At 37.2% G+C, this 18630-nt stretch overlaps 1 protein-coding gene across 1 annotated transcript in view; it reads left to right on the top strand.

The window, feature by feature from the left end:
* Positions 1–18630, top strand: part of LOC110207269 (aldehyde oxidase 3-like) — a 108644-nt gene that overhangs the window by 1482 nt on the left and 88532 nt on the right. Inside the window, exons 2-5 of the mRNA XM_020984898.2 lie at positions 545–602; positions 7654–7750; positions 9667–9775; positions 12716–12842. Of these exons, the coding sequence (XP_020840557.1) occupies positions 545–602; positions 7654–7750; positions 9667–9775; positions 12716–12842 (391 nt within the window). The remainder of the gene's footprint in view (positions 1–544; positions 603–7653; positions 7751–9666; positions 9776–12715; positions 12843–18630) is intronic.

The raw sequence follows: 18630 nt of genomic DNA, 5'->3' as shown, positions 1-18630 counted from the left end.
CAAATGTAGAATTGTATTTTAAATGCATATTAAGTGCATTTTAAAAGTCCTCTTCTTTGAGTGTGCCAGCAACCTTTGCCTTCTTAGTTTTTCTCTAGGGGCTGAAAGGACACTATAGTACCAACCACTGCCATCACAAGTCTCTGTAACCTTTCAGATGCTCAGTTGAAGAACAGAGAAAATATAACATGATTTCTGCCGGGTTAAAACTCAGTCAGGCCCTCCCCTTGTTCTTCACCTTTTGGAGATCAGGATACACACAGAAATGCTTATTTTTATGCAGCATTTCATAACCTTTTATTTTCTCTGAGACTGGTCTCGTCATGGGATCTGAAATGTTGTGGGTTACCACTTAATTTATTGAACATAAGCCAGATACAATGTGGTAGTATGTAATTTCTTTACTGGAGGCATGGAATTTGAATGAGACCAATCTTCCCCCCCCCCCAAATTCAATGAGCTATTGCAAAAAGCAAAAATAAAAACAACTCTTCAATGAAAATTTGAATTAATTTAATGCTGTATAATAACTTTCTTTATATAGGTGATTGAGAAGAATGCAGACCCTGAAGTAAATTTATTGTTCTATTTGAGAAAAAAGCGTATCCTTTTGTTTATGCATTTTATTTGGCATTTTATTGGGCTAACTTTACTTCAAACTTTTATATATGATATTTTATATTGATGACCAAGTTGGACAAAATATTCTGGAAGACTTAGGCCTTTCCTTGCATGATACCTTGTTGAAAGTGCAATATCCCAAGGGAGTCCAAGACTCAAGAGCTTAACTAAAGCAACACAAACGGGCAAAGAAGGAGGGAAAAGAGGTAGCAGCAGCAGACCAGTCCAGGGCAGGAGAAAGCTATAGCTAGGAAGAGCCTTTCTGATCATCAAAATTCTTTGAATTATTGTGGCTGATAATGAACGAACTCACCACCAAGTGAAACTACAGGGACGTAAAAAGGCATTTTTGAGTCGGTCCATTCTTTCAGGAAGCTGGAAGTCATCAAAAAAGAAGGAAGTAGTCATAAGCCAAGAAACATATTCTTTGACACCACAGGTATAGTTTGAAGGCCTTAGGTGGTTAATAGCCAGAATTTATATAGCGCCATATGGTTTGCAAAGGGCTTCACAAATTATCTCATTTTATCCTCACAACAACCCTGGGCAATAGGTGCTATTATTATGCCCATTTTACAGATGAGGAAATTGAGTCAGATAGAAGTTAATTAACTTGCTCAGAGTCACATAGCTAGTGTCTGAGGTCAGACTTGAAATCAAGTCTTCCTGACTATGTTCGGAGCTCTATATACTATACCACCTAGCTTCTTTACCTCTTTTAGTTTTAGAGGTGGTTGACTGTGATAGGCTTTTTTTCAGAAAGCATCCTAATCATGCCTAGGAATGAAAAGAGGACCCAAATTGCTCAAGTAAAAAGGAATATGGCCTGAGTCTCAGCCAGACAGCTTCAACACTTAGCATAGTAATAGGAACTTTGTAATTGTTGAATTAAATTCTAGGGCTCTTGACTTAAGGCTAGCCTTACCTGCAAGTGAAGTTACCTGTAAACTCTTGCTAGAGCATTTGCCTTCCCTCAGATTTCTACTCTAGACAATAGATAGCTATAATTTTGGTTTTGGGTTTCCCACAGACCAACTATTCATATTTGACCATCCTTTAGTGCTTTTAAAAAAGGTTTCATTGATGCCTTTTGTCTTTATGCCATATAAATTTCCGGATACGTTTTCTCCCCACATTGCACAAAGAAACAAAACACCAAACAAAACAGTTCAACACACCAATAAAGTTAACATACCTCTATTGACAGCATTTACAGCATTTTGCACCTGCAGTTCGGCACCTCTCTGCCAGTGGTATGTCCATGTGTTTTATTACCTTCTTTTCCCCCTGCATTGGTCACTGCAATTAATCTGCCTGCACCTGCCTTTTAGGTTTTATTTTCATTTGCATTATTAAAATCATTATGTAAATTGTTCTCTTGGCTCTGCTATCTTTGATTGGCATAGGTTCATAAAAGAATTTCCATTTTTCTCTGAATTTCTCATAATCATTTTTTCTTATAAAGCAATAACATTTCATTATGGTTGTGTGTTACATTTTGTTTTGCTAGTCCCCAGTTGATGGACACTACTTTGTTAATAGTGTTTGTTACTACAAAAGATGTTGCTTTGAATATTTTGGTATAGATGGGGTCTTTGTTTCTGTCTTTAACGTTCTTGAGGTATATTCCCAGTGACAATTAACTCTTTTGTCTCATGAAGTTTTCATTTATGATTTTTTTAAATATATGTCTGGAAAACCAGACTTTAATAAAGCCCATTGGGATTCAAATGGTGCTACCTGACCTTGCCTTTAAACCCAAGTTACTCTGGCTCTCATTGACTAGCCAGTAAAAAGTCCCAGCCAAGCCTCATTTGCTCCTTATTTGGGTTCTGATGGCTCAGGGTGAGTGTAAATAGCAATTGTTTCTATTCTGGCCAGAAACTGTGAGGGTCTTCCCCTTCCAGAGTGATTCTTTTGTGAAGGCAAACTAGGCTTTCTTTTGCCTCCATTCTTACCTAGCCTTTACTTACTGAATGGGTGTTGCCTTAGACAAGACCTGGAAAAGACCCTAGCTTAAAAAAGGCCAAGGTCTCCTACTGCATCCAGGGCCATTGCCAGTCATCCTGGCCTATGTCTTGCCACTGGACTCTGATGACTCTGGAGGAGAGAGTGAGGCTGATGACTTTACACAGCTCTTCTTCACTTAAATCCAATTCACTTACAAGTCAAGACATCACCCTCTTGATATCATTGGTCCTCTTTGAGAATGAAGGGCAAACAACAACAACAACAAACAACACTATGCCCAGTAGTGGTATCTCTGGGTCAAAGTGCATGAACATTTTAGTGATTTTTCTTACATGATTCTAGTTTTTTTCTTTTTATAGAATAGTTGGACCTATTCACTTCTCTATTTATACCAATATTATTAGTATGCCAGTCTTCCCACATCTCCTCCAATATTGACTATTTGTCTCTTTTAATCATTTTTACTAATTTAATTGGTGTGAGAGACTACCATTTTGATCACATTCCTATGAAATCCAGGAATCAGTCTATATAAGCTATAGAAAGAGAAAGAAGTCAAGTTAAGTTCACTATATCTAATTCTCATGAAATCAGGGCTAGGAGTAGAGATGTAACTGATTTTGACCTCTCTAATTCCTTAGGATCTTAAGTGGTGTTTAAGGCAGGGGTTTCAGACAAGAAGGGTTGATGTGGGAATTGAAAAGCTGTTAGGAAGAGGATTTGGATTTCTGGGCTATGCCTTAAGCTACAGAGATGATGAGCTTTTGTCTAGGCATGTAGTAGATTTAATGAGGGCCAGTAAAGAATATTTGCCTGGAGACTTCAAATCTTATTAAAAGAGTTTTAAACAGAAAATGAAGTCAGGAAAAGGGCAATGTATAAACACATTCATCAAGTCACTTACCATAGACAGTAGCAGGCAGGATCTAGAAAGATTTCCAGTGGAAAAGGAAGAGTAATTCATGAGAGATAATACTCAAGAGGAGCAGGAATAAAACTAATGCACTCATATATTTGTTTGGTGAGGCTGTTGGGCTTAAGTGATGTGCCCAGGGTCACCCAACCAGTAAGTGTTATGTGTTTGAGGTAGGATTTGAACTCAGGTCCTCCTGACTCCAGGGTGAGCACTGCATTCACTGCGCTACCTAGCTGCCCCTCCCTCAGACATTTATACAAGCATGGGTAATAAGAGTATGGGTAATAAGTACAAGGCTACTTTACTTCAAATATACTATAGATCCTAACACACAGAGGCAGTTATGACTTCACATAGGCATAAACATACAGACCCACAACTTCTGGTTGGTATAGATAAGATGTGATCTGCAGTCTGGCCTATCTTTGTGGAGAGTATGGTGGGACCATACATATATCATCAGCAGCCTTTCTGGGGTAGGAGAGTCATCCAGGATCCAGGACTGCTGATGATTCAGGATAGATGATCTTTCTCATTTGTAAGAGGGGTATGTGACTAGAATAATATCTATCTGCCATCCTTCAAATATCTGTAGTTTAGAAGTGTGATCTTTAGAGGTTCAGAAGGAAAGCCACTTCCCTGATTTCCCTTAAGAGCAAGAGTGACCCATAGCTTGCACTCAACAGTTTAGCCCTTTCTACCAAACAAACAAAAGACAGAGTAAGGAAAACAGTTTCTGTTAAACAAAGAGCAAATAGTGAATGAACCCACTTAACCAAGCAAAACAACAAACAGAAATCTGAGAAGTTCTACAGATTAAAATATACCACTGAATACTCAAGCATGAAAGAGTAATTGAGCTCTTTAGCTAGGGGTAAAATCTTCAGCTAAGATTTCAGCTCAAACCATAGGAGTGAAAATGGTCCCACCCAGGAGAGGGCTGCTATCAGCAGCTTCTAGTGTTGCAAGACAAGGAATATGGTAAAGCTGGCTTCAAACACACACACACACACACACACACACACACACACACACACACACACACGTGTACACATGCACATGCACATACAGGCACATATATACACATATGTATATATGCATGTATGTGTGTATGCATGTTTATATATATGTATATGTACGTGAGACTCTAATGTCTCAGCCACCATTTAAAAGTTCACATCTTGATCCTCTCTGTATTTGGGGTGTGTGTGTGTGTGTGTGTGTGTGTGTGTGTGTGTGTGTGTGCATGTGTGCCTGTCTTTTACCACCTCCCTCCCTGGGGGTCTGCTACCAAATGAAGTCCCTTTTGCAGAGGTTCAGTACCATGCTTTATGTTCTTTCAGCCAGTTGGGAGTCCTGAATCATAGCGTTATCTTTCAGGATATCATCCATGTAAGTGTTACACTAGTAAGATGAAATTTAATAAGGATAAATGTGATGTCTTACATTTGGTTTAAAAGACTTCATTTTAAAAGTACTGAATAGGGAAGACATGGCCAAGTTCAAATGAAAATGATCTAGTCTTTACTCAATGGTAAGGTCAACTTATGAAAAAATTATAGTCTTTTTCCAGCAATTTGCTCAAATTAAGATTGTATTTTCTAAGGCTTTCATATACATGCTAGAAATTTAAATTACAAATACTAAAAAGTAGAGGAGACTTGCATTGCAATGTTTACTTGAGTAGTTTCATACGGTTAACTGAAGATGTCATTAAAAATTAAGTGATTAGCTTTCATTAAAAATTGAACAATTAACCTTCTACCCACTTTCTTGTTCTCCTTTCACCTTCTGAAATGGAACTTGATAGAAATGACCTGGAAGTGACTCTGTAACAACTCTCATGGAATTTGGGCACAGAACATAAGGAGCTGACTTAACAGCTCTGTGACTCCTTGCCCTGTCAAAATCTTCAGGAAGAATGACAAGGGATTAGTAAAGACATTCTTCTATTTATTTGGGAGATTAGAGCAACTGATGAAGGTGATTTCTATGGTGGGGAAGGGGAAAATAGGGAGTAATAGAGACAAATTACTTTCTCTCTCATCTCATGGATTAAAGATTATTTTGAATAGCAAAACATCTAGTATCTATATATCCTTATATGTGTGGATATAGATATATAGATATATTTACATATGCAGGATGGCATGGCATAGAAGTTTATTTGACTTAAAGTCAGGAAGAACTGGATTCAAGTCTTGCCTCTGTGACCAAGGGTCACTTAATTCAGGTGACTCTTTAAGACTTTGAATTATAAAGTTGCTGATCTGTATCTCTTAGAAAAGAGGTGAGGAAGAGGAAAGAGAGAAAGAGAAAAAGCTTACACATGCACAACAGCATACACTAGGCAAACCATACCCCTGGCCCTCAGAATTGAGTCTGTTTTCCACTGTCATTGTCTCATCCACCTTAAGGAGGGGAGGAGGGAGCATACCTAGTGCTGAGACTGTGCTCTATGCACACCTGTGGGAGAGAGAGCAGAGGAAAGTCTGTCTGAGGAAGGAAGTGGAAGAACACTAGAGAAAGAGGCCTACTACTTTCAAATCCTTTCTTCTGGCTGATTCTGACACTCAATGATCCCACTCTCTTTAGCTAATAGTTGCCAGAAATCTGATACCTGTCAGAACACTGGTTCTGTAATCCCCAATAACTCCCCTAGTTCTCATTCATCCTAAGTCCGGGTGTACTGGGCCTCGGGGCTCAAAGAAGCCAACACTTGCCCTTCCTCTAATTCTGCCACCAAAAGAACTTGTCAATCTAAAATTACAGTTTAACTGGCAGCCTGAGTTTGATGCCACTGAGTACATAATACAATCACTGTGCTGAGTTCTAAGGGAGAGGCATAGATAAATATATAGTATTACCCCTTTTTCTTCTGGAACATATAATCTAGTAGGGAGAGTAAAATAATATTTCCCATTTACAAGGTGTAAAGTGTTGTTCTCACAACTTGTAAGGTGGGTAATACAAGAATTTTTATCTCCATTTTACAGATGAGGGAACTGAGGCTCAGAGAGAAAATATGACTTGTTCAAAGTCACCCAACTAGTAAGGGGTATGAATATGACTATACTCTTGACTTCTGATTCCAAAACTATAGCTCTTTCCAGTTTTCTACATTACATCCACAAATACATTTACAAATAGTAACTATAGTATGATTTAAGGCATGTTTGGTACCTGAGAAAATTTCAAAACACAATGAGAAAACTAAAGTCAAAAGAGTTCCTTTTTGAAGGGAGACATTCATAGAGAAAACATTCATAGAGAAGATAGCATTTGAATGGATCTTCAAGGATAGATGGAATTTAAACCAGAGAAGTTAATTTAGCCATAGGAAACAGAGTGAGCAAAGGCACCAAGGTGGAAAAGCATAGGATATATGTGGTGGACAAGTATTAAAGTCCAGCTTGAGCACAAAGTGAGAGGGTTATAAGGCTGGATAGACAGGTTTGGTTAGGTTCCAGGCTAAGGCTTTTAGTCCTTATATAATAGGCAGAGGGAGCCATTGAATATTTTTGAGCAGTAGAATGACATAATCAGTGCTTCTCATTGGGAGGAGTAATATAAGTGTTACATAAATAAATCGTAAAAGGTGGAGACTAAAAGTTGTTTGCTGCCCATTTTCTCATTAACTTTTAAAAAAAATTTCAATTTATAATCATTTTGCTACTGAAGTTTTTTTTACATCATAAATAATTAAACTAAGGGGTAGGATTGTAGAAGGGCCAGAATGTTTGCAAATTCTTCATATTCAAAATAACTACAGTAGCATGCCTTCTGTGTGGATCGGTTCTTGAGACTTTGGGCTATATAACAAGGTAAACAGAGATGGGAATTATGAGAGTTCCAGACTCCAATGAGATTGCCAAACTTTTTTTAAAAAAGTATTTGAAGATTGACTTTTGTCTTTGGCAAATGCTTTTCATGAAGTGGTTTATGACAGAAACCTGAGGTACTGAGTAAATTCTAACTGCTCTTCCCTTAATATGGAGTCTCTATGGGTTGGATAACCAGGAAACTTAAAAGCAAAAACAAAAACAATGTCTCCTTTTGTGCATGCATAAACAAGTCATGACAGTGGTGAGAATCTGTAGAAGGAAACATTCCAGTCCTCTTTTCCTTGATTGCCTTTTTCCTAGTCCGTCTGACAGGAACCAAATATGGCTGTGGAGGAGGAGGATGTGGGGCCTGCACAGTGATGATATCAAGATATGACTCTAGTAACAAGAAGATCAGGTATGTAGTCCTGAGAAAATGTTAATTATGTAGGATTCTAGGTTTAGAATAAAAAGGATACCATCTAATGCAAATGCACTTAGAAGAACTTGAGACCCAGGGGAATTAAGTAACCTTGGTCAGATGTGTAGTTAACAAATGCAATTCTTCTGACTCCACAGGCAGTCAAGAAGACCTTGGTTCAAATTCTGCCTCTGACACACATTGGCTGTGTGACCCTACACAAATCATTTCACTTTTCTGTACTCCTGGTAATGCTAAAATTATAAATTGCAAAGAGTTACCTATTTGCATTGCTAGAAGGTATTTCCTCAGCATGAGTTCTCTATATCAAGGAAATCAACACATATGTATGTGTGTATATGTATAAAATTATTCCTTCCTCATAGCGATTTCAATGTATCACAGGTTGGCATAAGAAATTAAATTAGAATTTTGGGGGAGTTTTGCAGAAGCTGCAGATGACACAGAGCCTATGACCAAATACTTAACCCAAATTTTATTTTTTAATTTTTTTTTAAATTTTAAAATAAGGTGCTAAAAATACCCCATAAAAGAAAAAAAAAATTCAGAGCTCTTCTCTGGTATGAAGGCAGGGCCAAAAAATTTTACGTGGATTTTTCAGGTTGTGGAGGCAACACACTCTAACCCCCATGATATGGAAGGGATAATTGTACATGTACACACATGTGTGTGTATATATATGTGTATACATACACATATATAACATGTATATGAGTATATGTGTACACATGCACATGCGTTATTTTCATAGCATTTATTCTCAGACTCTTGTGGCATACATCTTACCTAGCTTACAGAAAGCCTAAGTGTCTCTATTCTAATTAAAAGTAGAACCTGTCACTTAGATTTCCAGATTACAAAAGAAAGACAGACAGATAGAACATAGTGAATAAAACATCCTGACTCAAGCAAGAAAAAAAAACAATTCTTTGTTTGAACTTGGTTCATCAGAAACCTTCCATTTAGGGTAACATTTTGCAATCCATGTTAAGTGACTGTCTTTGTAGACAGGGTAGAAATGAGATCTGAAAATCCTGGGGCTGCTGTTGCCAATAGCTCCTTCGAACAGTGAACAAAATTCAGGACAGAAATTGGCTCGCATAATTCTTTTGCTCAGAGAAAGAGTAAATGATATCCATGTCTACCTAGAGGTAATGAGTATTTATGGGAAGAAGATAATTGCTCTCTGTTACTGGCTAGGGAGCTTGAGGTTATTATCATTTGAATTCCTGCCTAATCTCTCTGGATCCTTATGTGTTGAAGACAACATATTTGCAAGAGTAGTTTTGTTATCTGAATGCCAACATCATAAATTCTGAACTGATGAACACGAAACAAGAAAAGGGGACCATTTTGACTTTTGAAATATATAGCAAGATAGTTGAAAAAATTAGATTGTTAGAATACCATCTGCTGGGTTTATTCTAAAATGCAAATAATAATAGCTAACATTTATATAGTTATTTAAGCTTTGCAAAAATGCTCTTCATATACTACCTCATTTGATCCTCACAAAAACTCTCTGAGGTAGATGCTATTATTATCCCCATTTTACAGATGAGGAAACTGAGACTGAAAGATAGTCATTTGTCAAAATCACTCAGTTAGGAAGTATCTTGGCAGGATATGAACTCAGCTCTTCTTGATTTCAAATGTATTGCTCTATCCACCATGCCAACTAACTGCAGGATCAATCCTTTGTCCAAAGGGAACTTTGGTGTGCATTTATTTGTTCTAGATGACCCTGGAGGTGCTTTCTAGGTCTAAGCCTTTGATTCTGAACACTGTTTCTATTTTAATTATCTCCTAGCTAAGATCCCTCCCCTCCCATATTAGACATCACTATTCTCATTGTTTTAATACTTCTTTTCTTTATTACGTAAAACCTGAAGGCATTACTCTGTCACAGCCTGCTTGATTCCTATATGCTCCCTCTTTGGGGCTGCAGTCACCACTGTGGAAGGTATTGGAAGCACCAAAACCAGGATTCACCCTGTTCAGGTAAGAATACATCATAACATGTTAATAATATACTCTTGCATTTGTGAGTCTGAACATAAAACAAATCGAGCATTGCAAAGAATTGCTGTGATGTTGATGTAGGGTTTCAGGGGTGGAGAAGGGATGTGTGTAGCTCTTTTGAATGAGGTTCCCAATCAGATAAGCCTTATGAGGTGCTGTAGAAAGATGCTGGATTTGGAGCCGGAGGGCCTGGATTCTAATCCTGTCTCTGGCACTTACTACCCAAGTGACCTTAAGCAAGTTACTGGACCTCCATTTTCTTCTTGCATAAGGAGGACCCAGAACTAGATGACCTAGAAGATCCATTTCGTCTCTAAATCTACAATCACACATGTTTAAAATTCTGACATTTCTTCCCAAAGAAAAGCCATCTAATCGAGTGATTTTCATTAAGGTACTGGCTATAAGCTGAAGGAAAAATGAGATTATTCTAAATATTTGCTGGAAATGTTGGATGACGTTTTAAAATGTACTCAAAGTTCATTCATTTAACATTTATTAAAATGCAAAAAGAAGCAAAGAACAGCTTTACAGTAAATCTCAGGGACACATGCATTAGTGATTATAGCTATGTCCTTTACTGTCTCAGAACCATAAGGGTGGGGTGACCAGTACACTTACATAGTTTTCTAGATAGTAGGAAAACTTAAATTTAGCTCCTTGTAGACAAGAATAATTAAAGGAGGAAGCTACCAGAAGGCACATTTCTTCTCCCCCTTCTCCACCGTGATGGCTGAAACCCAAATGAGCTTCTCTCCTGCCTTCTCCACTCTGGGGTAGCTTCTCCAGCAGTGGTTTCATTGTGTCCTAAACTTTCTAATCATAGGGGTTAGTATTCCAGAATTTCCCACAAAAGGGCCTGGTGTCCTAAGATCAGAGGTCTTCTTCTTTTGCCCCAGGCATCATAATCGATAGTTATTACTCTGGCTGTCCCAAGGGTCAGTCTCCCAGCCTGGTAATTTAGTGGACAAGAAAGGGATGGTGGCTCAACAGACTTCTGAATGGAAGGCAGCTTGACATGAGGGAGAAGGACAAAGCTCACTTGTTCAGTAATTCAGTTGTGTCTGACTCTTGATCTGGCCAACCACTACCCATGGGGTTATTGAATACTTGAAGCAGCTACACACGCATATAAACACTTCAATTCACCAGAATTTTAAAGAACCTACTTGCTTTGTGATTTATACTTTTCCAGGTAGGGTGGGAGTAGTGGTAGTGGTAGAATACAAAGATATAAAGGATTTACAGTCTAGTGTTATGTATGGGGGGGGTGCTGGGGTTGGGAATTTAGGGCTGCACGTATAGGTAAGTATACTACAAATCAGAACATGAAATGACAAAGTGCTAATGTAGTTCACAGAAAGGAAGAATCAACCAGCCTATAAATTCCCAGTTTAATTCCAGTCCTTTCCCTCTTTTAATTATTTCCCATTTATCCTGTATATAGCTTGTTTTATATATATTTGTTTTCATGTTCTCTCCCCCATTAGATTGTAAGCTCCATGAGGGCAGAGGCTGTATTTTGCCTCTTTTTGTATCCCCAGCACTTAGCACAGTACCTGACACATAGTAGGTTTTTAACAAATGTTTATTGATGATTAATTTTGGTTATAGTGTGTGAAAGGGGAGAATGATTGCCTCTTCTTCTTCCATACCCTAAGGCTGCACTTCATACTTTTTAAGAATTTTCCTTTTCATCTTCATTTTAGCCAATGTAATTCTTCTCATATCTTGCATTCGCCTACCCCTGCCTCATGGTCCTATACATACCTAAATAATGATGGGAATACTCAGCGATAAATTGGCCCCACAAATAATAAAAATAGAGAATTTAAGACAGACTCTGAGTAGTTTGGTAAATTGTTGTTTTTCAGTTGTTTCAGATTCTTCTTGACCGTGTTTGGGGTTTTCTTGGCAAAGATTCTGGAATGGTTTGCCATTTCCTTCTCCAGCTTATTTTACAGATGAGGAAACTGAGGCAAACAGGGTTAAGTGACTTGCCAACAGTCACACAGCTAGTGTCTGAGACCAGATTTGAAATTAAGAAAAAAGTCTTCCTGACTTCAGGTCTGGCACTTTATCCACTGTACCACCTAGCTGCCCCAGTTTGTTTAGTACAGATAGTCAAATGAGACCAATCTGGCTTAGCTTTTATTTGTTGCTAGAGTCATGTCCTTGTGTGCATATTGTACAACTCCAACCAGATTACTTGCTCCTTTAGGGCATGGATTCCTTATTGAAAAGCAAGTAATATGGATCTTAACAAACATTATTCATGGAATGAATGGTTGGTCTTCCTAACCTGCATGCCAACCTTCAGGTAGGATGACAAATAAGCCATTCTAAGCTTTTCTCTTGTATGTTCTAATCTGATGCATATTTTTCATTCATTCATTCAAAAAAGCATTTCTATTAAGCACATATGTATGTGTGCTAGATTCAGAAATGAAATACAAAGATAGACATGAGGAATACCTCATGGAATTTATATTCTTCGTCTAGCTAGGATTTTATATGTGAAAATGATTGAAAGTGAAGAAAACACAATATACCCCAAAGAACAGTGATCCTTCTAAAGTGAGCAGGGCTTAAACATTGGAGTTGGAAATGATTTTTATGGACAGATCTCTTTCAAAGGCCTCCAAGTCCCCCTCCCAGACCTATATGGAAGCAGGGTGGGGGATAAACCAATATGGTGATCTCAAGCTACTACTGTCTTATCTCCCCCAAATCTCCCTTGATTTGAAATGAAATTACTGTTATGGTCTCCTTGGAGAAGTAACTTTCTGAAATTGAAGATCAGATCCTTTCTTTGTGTAACATAGCATAACATATCTTTACCTGTATAAATAAAGAGCATGTATTGAATACTATAAACTGAAGCTTTATGGAAGGATTGACTGTTTTCTTGGCCTCCAGGAAAGGATTGCCAAAGGCCACGGCACACAATGTGGGTTCTGTACTCCAGGGATGGTGATGTCCATATATACTCTCCTGAGGAATCAACTGCAGCCATCCACTGAGCAGCTGATTGAAACCTTGGGGGGTAAGTTTTCCTCTTACATTTTGAACGGTAGGATATGAAAGCAAAATATGTTTCCTTTTAAAAAATCATAGATATCTTTTGTTTTTATATTTTTGTCTTTTCTACATATATCCATCCCATTTCTAGATATATATTTTATTAATCCTTTTTTAACCAAGAATCAGTTATTCTTAATTACTCACTTTCATTCAAATAAATCTTATTCAATGAATTCACTGTATTTTATAAAAAAATAATTTACACTTAGCCTTTGATTAACTCTCAATTGGAGTTTTTAAAGTCAGTGTTGCTAAAGTAATATTTAATTCAATGTACTGAATTTTTTGAGGGAGTCTAGTCCTAAGATTTAGGTGGCATAGGGAACTTCCTTCCATGCTGATCAGTAACTCATTTGTCACATGACATTTTAGAGTTTCCTCTAAGTTCTGTATTCCTTTGATATGTGTCAGGGATAGGATTTGAACCCTAATCTCCCAGACATCTAGGCAACTCTTTATCCTCAGAGGTGTCAAACTTGCAGACTGCCTGACCAGAACTGCTCACTATGACCCAAACATGATCAAAATATAATTGGGAAATGTTTAACAAAATAAACAGAAATATAGTACAACATAGATATTATAAACTTGTGATTTTCTAAGTCAATATATCTTCTACAGGGATTGTTTCTCTTTGAGTTTGACACCACTGGCTATCCTGTGTTGACTTTCAATGTACTAAATAAAATAGAAAATTTATATTGGATATAAAATTAGAAGTACAGGGTCAGTTAGTCAATCAACAATTACTACGTGCCAGTCTTTGTTGCATTCTCAGTATTCATAATCTCTATGACCTCTATACTACTCACTGGTAATAATATTAATAATAGCCACCACTTTAAGGTTTACAAAGCAGTATACATACATACAAACATATACACACACAAATATATACATATATATGTATATATTTGTGTGTGTTGTGTGTGTGTGTGTGTGTGTGTGTGTGTATACATGGTCATCTTCAACTTTTGGAAGGGGTAACGTTGCTAGAAAATGGCATGAACTTTATAGAAGTAAGCAGTAAAAAACAAACAAACAAACAAAAACCCAACAAAGGCATGAAATAAATCTCTGGTGGTGCCTAGTCTGTTTCCATTGGTACCACAGAGTGCAATGGCCTGGTTCCATGTCCAATCCCACTTCTGACACCAATTAATGTCAACTGGACTGAACCAGCCTCTGACCTGTGTCCTGGGCAGTACAGAGCAGGCTAGAGACAGGAGAGTCAGGAGTCAAACAGAAGTTTAATTTCAAAGTGAGGGAAATGGCTTGCAAACAAGGAGGCAGATTAGACACATGTGCCAGAGCCCTATCCCTAGTGGGGGGGGGCTCACTTTAGTGTGGCCAAATCTTAATACTTATACCAATGGCTGTGCTGTGTGTTGTAGCCCTGACAACAAGGGGTAACAGTAACAATGTGGCAAGTTTGATTTATAGCAGGGCTTCATGAGCAGAACATGGATACAGCAGGTACTTGTCTGACCTCAGAGAATACCTGGTGCTGGTCAAAGCAATACAATAATTATATGAAACAATTCTGGGATTTTACTATGGATGAGATCATCCAGAGGGTGAATGCAAAGGATTGTCATTATGCCCAGCTCAGAGCACAGCTTGCTTTCTAGGCCTTGGCTCTGGAAATCAGGATGTCCCTTAATATCTTGATAAACCTATGGGAAATAGGGGGTTAGGTTTTTGTGACCACCAAAACTTGTAATCTTTCATCAGAGATCACTAAAAATATATTTTTCTGCCCTAAATTCTTCATACCAAAACATTAATTCTGATAATATGCACTTTCCCTAACATGGTAACACCAAATTCAGGGCCAAGAGTGGCTGCAGACATTCTGGTAAGAAGTTTATATACCACCTTTATTTTCTTGCTAAGCCACATCACTGACTTTGTATGCTTGGGCTTAGGGCCCAAGGGACTTACACTATTCTTTGGGGGCATAATTGCATAGCAGAACTTGAATTTTAAAGTTAAACAATGAAAATATGCAATGAAAACATGGTGAGGTCTTTACTATACAACCATAGGGTTAATAAGACCAGTGAAGTGTCTAGCAGAATACCAGCCGCTCCACAAACTTGCTGCATTGTGCCTCTCATTTTTTTCTCCACTATGTATAGCCCCAATATACATGGCTGTCAACCTGAAAGTGAAAATGAGGTTACTAATAAAATCATATGCATGCTTAAGTTGTGAAAGTTAAACATGCAAATATTGGGGATCTGTATATCTATCTATTTGTATATGTACACACATGTATGTATGTGTTACATACCATTAAAAAAGACTTAAAAAGAAGTATTACCTGCACTTAACAGATTTACTAAACCTTAGCATTGGAAGAAACCTTAAAGATCATCTAATTCAATTTTCCACCCATAAAGGCCACCCAGTAGTCACCTCTAGGCATATCTGACACATAAACTGTGCAGCCTAATATGTCCACAATTGTTAAAGCAGGTTTCAAGTGCCTGAGAATTTAGCAAACACATCCATGTCTGGTGATAGCAAATGTCACTAATACATGCCTTAATCTCTTGCTGCTTTCCATTGTGTTTTCTGGATTGCCTAGCTGGCTTCTTTATTATGATAAATTTAGGCCTGCTTATCAGTTAAGGACTTCAGTTGACCTTGTAAACTCTCTGTGTGCTGAGTAACCTCACTGAATAGGCTTGTGACAATCCCATTTACAGCTGTCCTGCTGGCTGATTGTCCAGCCACTCCAGGAATATTTCCATTGACAGGGTTACTCAGCTCTCTTACAAGATGGCTAGCTCCATTTTGGGCAGTTTCATTTTCTAAGAAGCTTTTCCTGATATTGAACAGATACCTATCTCACTAAAACTTTGCTTTATTGATCTTTATTCTACTTTCTGAAACAAGGATATAAAAGTACAATACATCCAAATGATAATGACAATATTTGAAGATTATTATTTTTGTCCCCTTTAAATCTTTTCTTTTCTAGGCTGCACATGTACTATTCCTCCAACTCTTTCTCATAGATATGGTTTTCAGATCCCTCACCATCTTGGTCATCTTTTTTTAGATTCATTTTTGTTTGTAAAGATCGCTCTTAAATGGGGCTTCTAGAAGTGAAAATAATACTCCAGATATGCATTGACCAAGGCAGCAGCATATTGTGGGACTATATATTACCTATCTTGATCTGGATAGCATACTTTTAGTTTAAGATCACATTAATTTTTTGGCAGCCAAATACTACTACTTGACTCATACTTGCAGTCAACTAAAATCTAGCAGGTTTTATCATCTGAGCTGCAAAGAAGCTGGTAGCCCTTATCCTGTACTTGTATAATTAATTTTTTGAACTTTAGCACAGAACTTTACTTTTATCTTTACTTAATTTCTTCTTGTTATTTTCAGCCTGTTGTTCTGATCTATCAAGATAATTTTGATTCTTATTCTGGTATCCAGTGTATTATCTGTGCCTCTTTGTTTTACGTTATCTGAAAATTTGATAAACATGCCTTCAAAGTATCAATCCAAGTTGTTGAAAAAGAGAAACAATGAACTAATGTATGCAAAGCATTTGTAAACCAGAAAGAAGAAGGAAGGAAAGGAAGAAAACAAGCATTTATTAATCACTCACTATGTTTGTGCTACTCTTTGGGGATACAAATTCAAGCAAAAAGCAACACTGTCCTTGTCCTCAGGGAGTTTATATTTGAATGCGGCAGGATAACACAAAAGGGAGCTGAAAATTTGGGAAGGAGGAGGGAAGACATTTGACACAGGACATGATTTGAAGTACAGAAGGCAAGAACAGGACTGACAGAAGAGTGAAAGCTGGAATGGGCCCCTCCAAAAAATGGAGACTTCATAAGGAAACTCACCAATTGGAGAAAAGAGTGGACTTTATAGAGGGATGATCCAATGGTACGGATTGAAATCTGTCCATGTCTTCCCATCCTGGATGTTGCTGCTCACAGAGAACAACATGGTGATGGTCTTCCTCTAGAGATCTTGGTGTTATGGAGGCGTCAATTCAACACAAAGTCCATTTTTTTTTTATTCCTTGCTCTTTTTATAAAAATCAATTTATTTTAATTTATCAACAATCACTTCCATAAGCTTTTGAGTTTTACATTTTTCTCCCCCTCCCACCCTCCCTACCTCCCCAAGACAGCACACAATCTGATATAGGCTATATATATATACATTCCCATTAAACATATTTTCACATTAGTGATGTTGTAAGGAAGAATTAGAACCAATAGGAGGAACCACAAGAAAGAAAAAACACAATAAAACAGAAGAAAAAAATAGTAAATAGTATGTTTCGATCTGCACTCAAACTCCACATTTCTTTCTTTGGATGTGGATGACATTTTCCATCATGAGACCCTTTGGGGTCTTAGATCTTTGCATTGCTGAAAAGGACTAAGTCTATTAACATTAGTCATCACACAAAGTGGCTGTTACTTTGTACAATGTTCTCCTGGTTCTGCTCACTTCACTTAGCATCGGTCCATACAAATCTTTCCAGGTTTTTTTGAAGTCTACCTGCTCATCGTTTCTTATAGCACAATAGTATTCCATTACATTCATATACCATTATTCCTTGCTTTTGCTGCATGACTGGCCCACTTCTTTTTCCAATCATATTTCTTTGATAAAATCTTTAAGCTGCTTCCTGCAGCCATGTCTTCATCTGTAATACGCTACGGCCACATGTGCCAACCATATACCTTGGTTCCTTGGAGACTGGATCTCTATCATGGGATTTGTAGCCATAGAGCATCAGTGGAGGAACACTGGTATTTAAAAGGTAGAATGCCATTGAAAGAAGAAACTTGAGGGTGCTGTGAGCTCTTTGCAATTTGCCAAAAGCAATTCAACTTAGTACTAGGGTGAGATAGAACAGAGTGCTGCATATGTGTTAGCTGTTACTGTCATTGATAGAAATGTAAGGCAAAAAAGGATCAAGAATAAAACTGTAACACAGCACTGGAGACCTAACACATTGGCATCAGACCATCAGTCAGCATTCTTTTAGTTATTTGGCCATTTAGAATCTACTGTCTCTATTATTTCTCCATGTCCTTTCTCCACAAGGGTATCATGTTTTATTGAAATCAGGATACACTCTATCCATTCCTTTCCCATGGTCTATCAGTAGAATAACCATATCTGATGCCGGGCAAGTCATTTAACTTTTGCTGGCCATTAGTTTCCTCATCTATAAAATGAGAAGATTGGCCTGGATGATCTTTGAGATTCCTTCCAGTTTATATCTCTGATATTAAGATTTTATTAGTCTCAGAAGATTTGAGTCTAAATTCTGGCTCTTCCACTTACTTCCTGTATCATCTTGGGTCAGAACCTCTCTTTGAGCCACATACTCTTCATTTATAACATGAGGACAATAATATCTGCTTGATCTACTACATAGTATAGATAAGATTAAATGAACTGTTAGGATTAAATGAAAGGATGGATATTAAAGCATTTTGTAAACTATAAGATATTATATATATATAGTATATATATACACATACTATGTATATATATACTATATAAGATATTATATATATATAGTATATATATACACATACTATGTATATATATACTATATATATACATATATATGTAGTATATATATGTATATATATATATATATATACATATATATGTAGTATATATATGTATATATATATATATATATATATATATATATATATATGTATATTATGTAAAGTAATGCA

The sequence above is a fragment of the Phascolarctos cinereus genome, unplaced genomic scaffold, assembly GCF_003287225.1.
Source record: "Phascolarctos cinereus isolate Bilbo 61053 unplaced genomic scaffold, phaCin_HiC Scaffold_726;HRSCAF=1367, whole genome shotgun sequence".
NCBI classification, from domain to species: Eukaryota; Metazoa; Chordata; class Mammalia; order Diprotodontia; family Phascolarctidae; genus Phascolarctos; species Phascolarctos cinereus.
Note: the sequence above shows the minus strand (reverse complement) of the source record. Positions and strands in the feature narration are given on the sequence as shown.